Consider the following 12297-nt stretch of genomic DNA (forward strand, 5'->3'; position numbering starts at 1 on the left):
ATACACATAGCCTACAGTTTAACCACCAATTATATATTAATGACTCAGAATATACTAGTATGTCACCAAATAAAACCAAATAGTAATATTCTCATTAATGCCTTTTTCTTTTCCCCACACTAATATAAGTATCAATTCAGCATTCATAGAGTATTCAATGAAAGCAACAATGAAAATTAGACAACTAAAATTCTATATATTATCAGTTGAGTAAGGCAGCCTGCGAGATCTAGAATAGTTTGTTTTAAATCAACAGAAAGATGGGTTTAAGGATGGCTTGGGAGTATTCCCATTCAGCTGAACGTATACATATCCCTGGCAGCACTGAGTAAACAAGAGTAGGTAGAATCCTCATTCTGTAAACATCTTGGGAGCTGGCAGGGTGATTACGCAAAGCACATGAATTTTAATGTTAAAATCCACATGACAGAGATTCCTAACAACCCAGGAGAGAAAATGGCAGTTTTGCAAAAGGGAAGCATATAAAGATAAAGGGATAGGCTAAGCACACTCAAATATTTTGAGAGGTTCAAAGTAATTGTCCTATATGTTTAGTAATGTACAGACTTACCTTCTGTGAAGACTGACAGAAATTTTCTAACATGAGCACTTGGAGTTCTTTTATAGTCAAATCCACTTAAGATAATTTCTTAGAGACTTATTAAGAGCCTAATGGGGGAAACTGAAAATAACTAGGGCAGAAAATTGTAACTCACAAAAAAAGCCTTATTCAGAATAGCTCTCCTGAACTTCTTATAAATGCTTAAATGAAAACAGAAAGACAATAAAGATTGAGGCATGCTTAAAGGTAAAAGTAAAAAGAACCAACAATTTACCTAGAAAAATGATCAGAAAAATAACTGGTACATCCAACTATATACCTAATTGCTATTAGGAATCCGGATTTTCTGTATATGGAAAAAGGATTCTAATTTTCCCCAGATCCTTTCAACTTACATTGCACTTGCATGCTATACCATGAACTAGACAGTTAGCAAACACAATATATAGCACTCACAAGACATATGTACCAGAGCTGTGGCTCTCAGCACATTTCTAGTAAGGCTCTCCTATTAAACACAGGGACATGGGGTGCTGGTTAAATGTCTGACTCCTGATTTCAGCTCAAGTCATGATCTCATGGGTCGGGAAATGGAGCCCGCCAGTGACTGACTTAAGATTCTTTCTCTGTCCCTCCCCTGAGCATGTGTGCATGCTCTCTTTCAAAACAAAAACAAAAATATACACGTACAAATTTCCTCCCTTCTATGGGTTAAGGGGAGGGAGGAAGTCATGGACTCTTGTCTACAGCCCTCTGGACTCTGACACACGGATCCAGATGTGCCAATACACATGACATGATAAACATGACTTAAAAAGAAAGTAATGAAAGCTGCTTTGGTATCTGTGGTCCCTTGGCAGTTGTTTGTGTTTAATTTCTGTCTAACTCTTATTTGGTAATTTTATACAAAGTTCTCAATTCTTACAACTGCTCTCTGCCTTGAGGAACTAGCGCCAAACCCTCAAAGATAACATGAAAATGTTTCATGTTTTATGGAAGAACACTAAAAGAAAATATCTATAAAACAAACCTTTTGTTTTTTAAAGCTAATAGTAGCTATTAAGAGATTAAGGTGATTTTTTGAAAGCTAGCATAAGTATAAAGGTAAATTTTATTATGAAGGGAAAAGATTGACTCAATTGGTAAATTTTTGTATTTTATAAATAATTTTATTTTCTCATACAAGAAAGAAAAGAGGAACTTTTTGCCTTCCTCCAGTGGCCTACCTTAAAAGAGACAAGGCAGTTATATATAAGTGAAATTCAGTGCTTAACTAAGTCAAATGTTAGTTCTACCCATTTAAAATTCTTTTAGCTACACAAAAGCCATTTTGGGTTCACAATCCATTAGTGAAGGGGGAACCTCATGAGAAAGAATATTTGTTTTTGTTTTTTTCCTTTGCAAGGTCACTAGAAAGATGTCCCTGTAAAATTAATTCTAAACTGTACTTAACAGTGAAGTGACGTTTTTAAAAACTTTTTTTTTTTATTTTTTTAATGTTTATTTATTTTTGAGACAGAGAGAGAGCATGAGCAGGAAAGGGGCAGAGAGAGAGGGAGACACAGAATGTGAAGCAGGCTCCAAGCTCTGAGCTGTCAGCACAGAGCTCGACTCGGGGCTTGAACTCGCGAACCGCAAGATCGTGACCCGAGCTGAAGTCAGACGCTTAACCGACTGAACCACCCAGGCGCCCCTTTAAAAACTTTTTAAAACAAGATGGGAAAATAAATGAAATACAGTTAGTTGACCCTTGACAATGTGGGTTAGGAGCGCCGATTCCCTCAACGGTGAAAAATTCACTTATAACTTCTGACTCCCCTAACACGTTACTAATAACCTACTGTTGACTGGAAGCCTTACTGATAACATCAACAGTCAATTAACACACTTTGTATATTATATACTATTTCTTTCAGTGAAGAGAGGGAAAGAAAACGTTATTAAGAAAATCATAAGGAAGGGGCAGCTGGGTGATTCAGTCAGTTAAGCATCCAACTCTTGATTTCAGCTCAGATCATCCTCTCACAGTGCATGAGTTTGAGCCCCACGTCCAGCTCCCACGCTGACAGTGTGAAGCCTGCCTGGGATTCTCATTCTGTCCCTCTCTCTCTGACCTCCCCACCCCCGACTCGCACTCTCTCTCAAAATAAAAGAAATGAACCTAAAAAAAAAGAAAATCTTAAGAGAAAATACATGTATAATACTGCACTGTATTTATATAAAAAAATCTGTAAGTGGACTCACACAGCTCAAACCCAAGTTGTTGAGAGATCTACTGATACAAGTGGATGAAAAAGACAGTATATATACCCATGTCCGTAATTTCAACTTCTCCTCTGAAAAATATTGTTTAATACAAGCAGCATTGATTCTTACCAATCTCATCTCTTTTACTCAGATATTAGGGAGCACAGAAATGACCAAAGGTGTACTATTTATGATGGATGGGAAAAGGAGAATCAGGCTACAATTAAGAGCAGAAGTTCACTGATAAATCTGCTTCTTTTAACAGAGAGTGATAGTGAAATGTCCTAATTTTATGGAATATGGAGGTATGCTATAAAAACTAGGATTTTAACTATATGCTTTTATTTACAGGTTGAAGACCACTGAATGATCAGCTTTTAAAAAGTTTACCTACTCCTGCAATGCCTGGTCAGTAAGATTTGGAAATTTTATCTCAATTCTTTGTAGACAGGCTAAAATCTATATAAACACTGCTTATTACATGGAGATTCTTTTGAAATGAAGATACTTAATGAGTCCGAAATCTTACAATGCCCCAAAAGCACTCAATTTTTCAATACTTAACAGAGGAAAATCTCTAGGAAAATCTCACTTATTACAAGAACATAATGAATCTTATAAAACAGGGTCAATTTACTGCATAAGCCACAGATCACAAGGCATTACAAAGATGCAACACAAACAAAAAATTGCACATTTCCTTCAACTAAAGATAATCTTTACTAATTGAGATATAAATCTATTTAAAACATCTTATATACAGGGGCACCTGGGTAGCTCAGTCGGTTGAACATCTGACTCTTGATTTTGGATCAGGTCATGACCTCGCAGTCATGGGACTGAGCCCTGTTGTCAGGCTCCAGCACTGAGAGTGGAGCCTGCTTGGGATTCTGTCACTCTCTCTCTCAATCTGCCTCTTCCCCACCCACGTCCATTCCCTCTCTCCCTCTCTCTCTCTCTCTCTCTCTCTCTCTCTCTCTCTCAAAATAAACATTACAAATATATACATACACACACACACACACACGTTTCAAAAAAGTCTTAAGTCACTTAAAATTTCTATCAGGAAAAATTAAATATTTGTAACTCATTTCCCTTACTCTTTTGTCCAGTGAGTTGAATTCTAAATAATGTAACAATCCAGTTAAGTAAAAATAAGTATTTCAACTAAACACCAGAGGTCTGAACAAAATAAAAATCATACGGCAGCAAGGAGGTTAGACCTTTTGAGATTCAATCATTTTTTCACTGAGACATTTGATCACTTAAAACTAAACTAAGTTTACAAATTATTTATAAAGACAGTTTCTTTGTTCAATCCTTTAATTGCATGAATAATGCTTCAGGTAATTAGCCTAAACCAACTTTCAGAATCCTTTAATCCCAAAAAAGAAAAGTCACACTAGTCTGATGTACATTGTGACTTCATTTCAAAATTATTAAATTAATAAACTTTGCTGAACCAAAGAGCTCCCCTAAACACTTCCTTTATGTATATATATTTTGAAAAGGATTGTTTTTGTGTACACTTGTTTGCTCATGACAGATGTGTAAGTTTGTGGTCAAAGTTTAGTAATTCTGTTCTAGAGACAGGAAATCAAAAAAAAAAAAAAAAGAAAAGAAAGTTACAAGTGAACTAAATAAAAATAGGATTAATAAGGATGTTTTTAAAAAGGATTAACGTCTACATAATATAACTAATCAAAATGACATAACACATCTTGTTTTTGAGAATTACATAATCACATCTTAACATGCTACTCATAATCACTACTTTATTTTTTTTTTAATGTTTATTTATTTTTGAGAAAGAGAGCACACAAGGGGGAGAGGGGCAGAGAGAAAGAGGGAGGGAGACACAGAATCCAAAGCAGGCTCCAGGCTCTGAGCTGTCAGCACAGAGACGGACTCGAGGCTCAAACCCACCAACTGTGAGGTCATGACTTGACTTGATGTTGGACGTTTAACCTACTGAGCCACCCAGACATCCCTCATAATCACTACTTTAGTTCTTATAAAAACCTCAGGTCAGAGCCAAGAACATCATATACTACATCCATTCTGTTTCCCAAATAATCCCACCTCTAGTATTTGCTCCTCCCTAAAATTAATTTATGCAGATTAAACTTAAAGTAACCAACCCTCACTAGTTTATACATTCCCACTAATTGCTTTGTCTAAATATTCAAGTACCATAATCTTGATTCCCCTCTTCTCAATTTCTGCCATGCTAAATACATAACCATTCAAAAAGGTTTTTTTTTTCGTTTTTAAAACTGTAGAATAGGATATAATTTTTTAAAAAGACATTATAAAATATCTTATTTGTAAATCTAAAAAATAATATTCATTTTGGCATAACACACACTGTTATCCCACATAGAGATGTTGCTACTTTTCAGTCCAGAGTGGATGGCCTTCCCATCCCATTACCACCAAATCCAGAAAAGCAAAGTCCTCCTCCTCCAATTTTTTTTGGTTGCGGGGGGGGGGGGGGGGGGGGGGGGGGGGGGTGGGCGTTGGGGAGGGTAGGCACTCAGATGGGCACTGCCAATCGGACACTGAAGCAAACTGAAGCTGGGAAGTAGGGGGGAAACTGCAGGAGTAGTTTAGGGAGACAGGAGTAGGAATGGCCTTAAATTTTTTCCAGCACTTTCAAGAGGGTAAATGCACTGGGGCCAGGGGAGAGACCCTGAGAGCCCATGTGATTATACCTGCCCCTTGGACAAGAGAAAAAGGAATGAAGTCACAAGGATAAAACGAAATCAGAACAAAAAATAATCAGTTAAAAGTCTTGACTATAGGTTTAGATGGAGGGAAAAGGACATCTGAAAGAGCCAGGGTCATCTTGTCTATGTATATGTTACCTTGAAAAATACCTAACAAAAAAATGAGTTCTTTCAAATTTTAATGAGAGTGGGGGGGGGGGGATTATGCCATTAATATATTAAAAAATAAACCTATTCTGATGATATTTCTCATCAGAAATCTGTAAGTATATAAGACGAAGGATGTTAACTTAAACTTACTATGGTAATCATTGCACAGTATACATGCTGTGCAATAATCATTGCACAGTGTATATGTGTTGAATCATTACATTGTGGGCCTTAAAGTAATACAATGCTATATGTCAATTATGTTTTAATAAACTGGAGGGGGAGGAAACATCTATCTGCTTATAAGGCAAATATCACTGACAATTCCAAATATTCTTTAATTACTTGCTTGGGGGAACATGTTCTCACTCTTCCATGCAATTTGTATGTTAGCTAGAAAGTCCTTTTTAAACTTCTACACTCAAGATTTCAAGGCCCATCTGAATGAGCAGCTCAGCAAAGAACAAACATATCATGCCATTTCCTATATTTTTACCCCTGCACACGAAATGCCCTAATCCTGAAAAAGTCCCACTGAGACAACTGCATACAACTCATCATCATCCCTCCTCTCCCCTCACCCTGGAATTTTCTAGGCCCTGTTCAGCCATCCACTTCCCCTACTAGCTAGGGTTCATTGCTCCAGCTTAGTGTTTCCACAGGACCTAACAAACAAAACCAAAATTTCAATGGTTTTTAAAACTAATTTTTCATCCTACTTACCCGACCCTTCATGTAACTACTCTGCTTTAAATCCTTTAGTGCTTCCCATAGCCAAGAGCAGTGTTTTTCGAATTACCAGTTATCATCACTGGGTTGTTGTATCAACTTACTGGATCTCAAATGTCATTCTTTCTTAAAACTAGAAAATACGACAATGCATCACACAAAGGGCATTATTTTGTGACATTTTATCATTTATAATATGTGTGCACTAGGTGGTGAGGTAAAAATGCGTATCTTACTATAATGGGTCAATGCCCCCAAAAACCTTGAAATACACCGGCTTTTGTTTGGTCTACAAGGCCTTCTAAACTGGCCCCTGCATTAAGACTCTGGGCCTATCTCTTACCGCACTCCACAGAGCTGAGTTTGTGAAGCCAAACTTTTTTGCAGTTCCTGGTCTCAGTACTGTCAATCACACTGTTCCTTCTGCCTTGAATGCCTTCTCAATTGTCTATAAGGCACACCTGTTCTCTTTCATTATTTAATAGCTATTTACACCTCTACAATAGCTTTTTTATCCTTCCCTCAGCAGCTAATGCTACACGCACACATATTTTGTGTCCCTAAGATGCCCTACATCAGGGCCCCTTAGACATTTCACTGTACTTTCTAATTTGACTGTCTTCCTAACTTCTAAACTATAAACTCTCTGAGGGAAGGAGCACATTAGTTTCCGTATCACCAACACTGGGCTGCCGAACATGCCACATGTTAGGGATTCACAATTAGTAAGATGAACCAATATACAATTAAGGACATGCATCTAACTTCTCAGATGTTAGTAATGATTGAGCGATTGCCTTTCCAACCAAGCCCATTCATGTTGCACTGCTGGATCAAAACTTCCACGTTTTTGCCTGGGCACCCAGAGAGCAGCACCCAGTAGCCTGAGGGAGAAAGAGGGGTCAGCTTCCTCTCTAAGCCAAGAAAGGACTCTTCGGGCTGCAATCAGCAGCACCCACTTTCATGCTTCCAGGAAGTTATGTGGGGAAAGGCAGAGAAGATGGTTTCCAGAAGTTCCCAGAAGCAGGTGAGACAAATCAGAATAGCACTATCGGACCTTATTAGCACGGAGAATCACATTTTTATAAATAACTTTAAATGGGGCGGCGGGGAGGTTCTCTATTCCCTTGTTGATGGCACTAAGTTGTCAATATGAGCTAAGCAAAACAAAAGGTGGCATGAAATAACTTGTTGAAGTTCCTTAATTTCTATTGCTTCCTCTAATGGTTCTGAAATAGCTACTGACTCACTGCTCTCATTAGGAGATACTACTTGGAGGATGACTTGGGGGCTGGACCTAACAGGCGCTCCTCACTGGAGCTTTGAAGCTTTTTCCAGACTTTATCTTACACACATGAATGCTCTACTTTTTAGGGGTCTGATGCACCTATTTCACAAACCAATTCTTCAACTGCCTTCACTGTAATTAAAAACAGTTCGGGCAGCATCCAAGATATTTTGAAAGACTCTGGCAACTGTCATTTTCAGCTGTTCTTTTTCCATTTCCACAGTGGTTCACAAACTATTATAGGAGCCAAGTTTGTTTTCTGCCTAATCACCCATTTTGTTTAAAACTAAAAATAATTCAGGGGCGCCTGGGTGGCTCAGTCAGTTGAGCATCCAACTTCGGCTCAGGTCAGGATCTCACGGTTCGTGGGTTCGAGTCCCGCATCGGGCTCTGTACTGACGGCTCAGAGCCTGGAGCCTGCTTCTGACTCTGTGTCTCCCTTTCTCTCTGTCCCTCCCCCACTCATGCTCTCTCTCTGTCTCGGAAATAAATAAACATTAAAAAAAATAAAAATAAAAAAACTAAAAATAATTCTTTCTGCTTAAACTATGCCCCTAGACTTGGATTATAGCCATAATTGAGGCAAAGAAAAATTCTTATTAAAAACTAACATTCAAAAATATGTTCATAAGATGGTGAAACTCTTCACGACAGTATTAAATTTTATATACCTGTCAAAGTAAGGTAATTTTGGATTACCCCAGAGAAAACTTTAAAGGCCATTTAAAACACCATTTCCTTTTGGTTTAAATAGATACAGGAGACTATACCTATTCCACAAACACTTAACGGATATTGACACCTACCAAGTGTGGAAACTTCCACAAATGCCTCTTCTATGCTCTTCTCTTCTACCTGTCCATCCTCTCTTGACAACTCAGATGGAACAGATCACTATCCATGGGAAATAATCATAGCCCTACACAGATTTTCAGAAAACTAATGCCAGAAACACTCCTTTTCCTCTCCAGTCTACTTCTAAAACTTTATTGGGAAAAGGACAAATAAATCAGTTTATAAGCAAATGTAATTACACTGAATTATCAAAAATGTGTGTCATGTTGGGAGGGGGGGCTTATTTTAATAGTTTAAATACCAGCCTGTTTGGTAGGAAGTTCATCCCAAACTTCTCTTGGTAAAAAGGTAAGCATTCATGCAGCTTAAAGATTGTGGAAAACCCGATTTTCTTCCATGATGCTACCACTCTACAGTCTAGAGAATGCAGCCTTCAACATGAAAAATTGTCACTTGATTTTTTTTTTTTCTTCTGACATGTTTTAGACACAAGAGCTGCAGATTCTCAAGGAAGCCATATTTCAAAGGTTTTAAATAGCAGTATTTTTCTGCATTTTCTCTTATTAAAATTGGTGCATTTCATCCCAGTTTTAAATGCCATTATTTTCTAGCTGATATTTAAAACCTGCTTGAGAGAATAATGTCTCCATCTGAAAGATCTACTTCAAGAAACCAGCTAGTAATTAAAATACTACAGGAGAAAATGAAAATAATTCATTTTTACAGACTGGAAAAAAACGTTAAAACTTATCATCTAAGTCCTTCATTTTACAGATAATAAGAGTCCACAGAGGTTAAGTAATTTGCCTCAGATTACCAAGTTACGAATACCAGTACTAAAATAGAATAAGGTATTTTAATTGCTTAGCTCTACCTCAAATCATCCAAGTTATATATATTCTCATCACTTGTCACTCAAGTTTTAAAAACAATTATCACTCTCATTAATTCCTGATGAAGAAAGAACTCCCTACAACACATGTTCTACATTTTCAAACTTGTTCAAGTTAATAAACTTCAAATTCTAACTCCCAACAACAACAACAAATAGTACTATCTAAGAACTTTCAAAGTTTCAAAAAATAAAGTTTAGGTGTACATACCCCTAAACTGTCACAATAAATTTTGGTCTATTCTTTCGATTCCTGTCTCTTAACTACACTTGAGCTGGGTTTGTTCAACTACAGAGAGAAGGAAAATTCTCGAAGTTCCTCTTTGACAAAAAGCATGGACAATCTGTCAATGACATGACTTCATCATTACTCCATTAATATATTTCTGACTTACATTACAAAGAGTCATGTTATCAAGTTACTGTGTGAAGAGTTAATGAAAGGCTGGAAAACACACTGTTGGTTGACATTGGTACTGAAAGAAGGTGTGGATCCGACACTGTTAACATCAACTGAAAACCTGAGCTTTAGAGGAAAAAACAGAAAAAGCGAACAAGTTCTTTCAACAAAAAGATTTTTCCTTTGAAGCTCTGATCTACTAAGTGCACCGGCACTGTGGACACCACATGGGTAAGAATTTCAGATTTTCATTTTAATGCCCCAATAAATCAATTCTACATGTTAGCTTTGGATATTCAAGGGCAAAACAGAGGGCACAGTGGAGGCAATCATTTACACTGAATCATTTTCAAGGACTAAAGTCCAACCACTCATTACTTTACAATTGTTCCTTTGTGCAACTGATTATTCTCAAAGCACTGAGAGAACGCAGTACTTTTCTCTCAAAGACCCTGGCAACAAAACCTAAGACAGTATGATTTTAATTACAAACGGATGCAGCAGGCTGACCAGTAAAAGGGCAGAAGATGCTGTCTTCTTAAATATTACTAATCGAACTCTATTCTGGTTACAAATTATCAAAAATTAAAAAAAAATATGTATATATGTTCCCTCGTTATGGCCTCCGGGGTCACTCTATAAAAATATCTTATTAACAGGTTAACAAACCCGTATTTTTAATGTACGACCAGCTTAGCAAGGTGGCAAATTTGTTTGAAAACATAAAACACAATCACCACCATCGCTCAACAACACACATAAACAGATTCAAAGCTATGTTAGGCACAAAAGTCCTTACCCCATTTTGCCCAATGAGAACTTGCTCTGAAGTTTCTGCTCTTCTGCTACAGAATAACTTCCAAAGGAATTTCTCCGTCTGCTATTTCGCAGTTGCTTTTCCACCCCCCGAGATCCTTTTCTGGAGGTATTTCAGTGGTGCTTGACAATTCAATTAGTTCCCTTAGGTAAAAGGATTTCTCTCTCGTAAATACCAAAACGTTCAAGCAGAGGTGGCATTTGCTTATTAGAGTTAAAATGCTGCGCGGAGGAGACAGCGGTCAACTCTATTCCACAAAATGAGTCTACGTGTCTGTCGGAAACGCAGAATCCAGCTTCACCGAGTCCTATAAAAAATGAGTTCGGTGGTCATTTCGCTCATGTCCTCCTAGACACTCGGGGAGAGCCAGGTAACTCGGCCTTTTGGTGCTACTAAGGCTGCGGGTTCAAATTTCTCCACCACACCAGTTCCCTTGGGGGTGGAGCATGTAACCCAATGCGACGTGCACTTTACAGAGATCCCTACGAGAAAATAAAAATCCTAAAAGCAGTCATGCCACTGCTTCCCTGCGCTCACGTTAGAAAAAGCTAGATAGAAAAATCTCCTCGAAGTGCAAACCCAACAGCTCGCGATGTGCACGGCACTCCACATTGGAATCTGTCTTTTAAATGTTTCCCCTCCTAAGACTCGGAGCAGAGAGGAGGTGGGGAGGAGGAAGAGAAGACTGGGCAGGATCGATTCATTCTCCCGAGGAGAATAAACGGAGCCATTTCCAGGCTGGCAGCAGGCTGGGGGCGCAGCGCACGCCGGGGAGCAGGGGGAGGGGGCCCGATCCCACCTCCCTCAGCCCCTTCCCGCCTCGCGCCGCCGAGCACAATGGAGCCCTGCTGGCGCCCGGCCCTTCATTCGCGGCTGCCCGTCTTCCCTCCTCTCTTCGGAGCACCGCAGGTCTGAGGCTGCCGGCGGCGGCGAATGAATGAATCAGAGAGCCAAGCCCCACGCTGCCCCCGGCACCCGCTCCCAGCGCGAGGGCGGGCCGAGCAGCGGCGTTGGACTGAGCTGAAGGGTCGACGGGCGGGCGGCTAATCCCGCGTCGCGGGCAGGGGAGCGGGGCTCGAAGCCGCGGGAGAGCCGCTGCTCCAGCGCCCCCACCCGCGCTCCTCGCCTCTCACGCTCCGCGCCGCCGCCACACGCCGCCTCACAGTCCCCGGGCCCGCCACCGCCTCCTCACGCTTCCATCACCGCCCACCTCCGCCGGCCTCGAGCTCCCGCTCGGCAGAGCAGCGCCGGCCCGGGCGGCCTGAAGCCCGCCGCTGCCTCCGCCTCCACCGGCCGCTCGCGGAGCTGAAGGCGCTGCTTCCCGGGTCAGCGCCGCCCGCGTGAGCAGAGCGCGGCGGCGGAGCGGGCTGCGGAGGGCGGGGGAGGAGGCGGGGAGAACCGGGGGCGAGAGCTGTCCCTCCCCCCGTTCGTGGGAGGGAGCGGGAGGCGGCCACCGCCTCTGAGCCGCGGGAAGGCGTCGGGGGCCGGAGCGCTGACCCGTCCCTAGGGCCCAGCGGGGCCCTACGGGCGGCGGGAGAGGAAGCAGCAGCCGCGAAGGCGGCGGGAAGGCTGGTGGTCAGGGGCCGAGAGGGCCCTCGTGGGGAGCTAGTCCGGCCTGCAGGTCCGTCAGTCCGTCCTTCCTTCCTTTCCCCCCCTCCCCTAGTGGCGGGCGGCGGGCGGACCGTGCG

The 12297-nt window shown here is 40.9% G+C and overlaps 1 protein-coding gene across 1 annotated transcript in view; it reads right to left on the bottom strand.

Annotated features, from left to right (window-relative positions):
• HOMER1 (homer scaffold protein 1) overlaps positions 1-11552 on the bottom strand; it is a 134939-nt gene extending 123387 nt beyond the window's left edge. Inside the window, exon 1 of the mRNA XM_015536535.2 lies at positions 10592-11552. Coding sequence (XP_015392021.1) covers positions 10592-10596 — 5 coding nt within the window. The 5' untranslated portion in view covers positions 10597-11552. The remainder of the gene's footprint in view (positions 1-10591) is intronic.
• Positions 11553-12297: the final 745 nt, after the last annotated feature.

The sequence above is a fragment of the Panthera tigris genome, chromosome A1, assembly GCF_018350195.1.
Source record: "Panthera tigris isolate Pti1 chromosome A1, P.tigris_Pti1_mat1.1, whole genome shotgun sequence".
Taxonomy (NCBI): domain Eukaryota; kingdom Metazoa; phylum Chordata; class Mammalia; order Carnivora; family Felidae; genus Panthera; species Panthera tigris.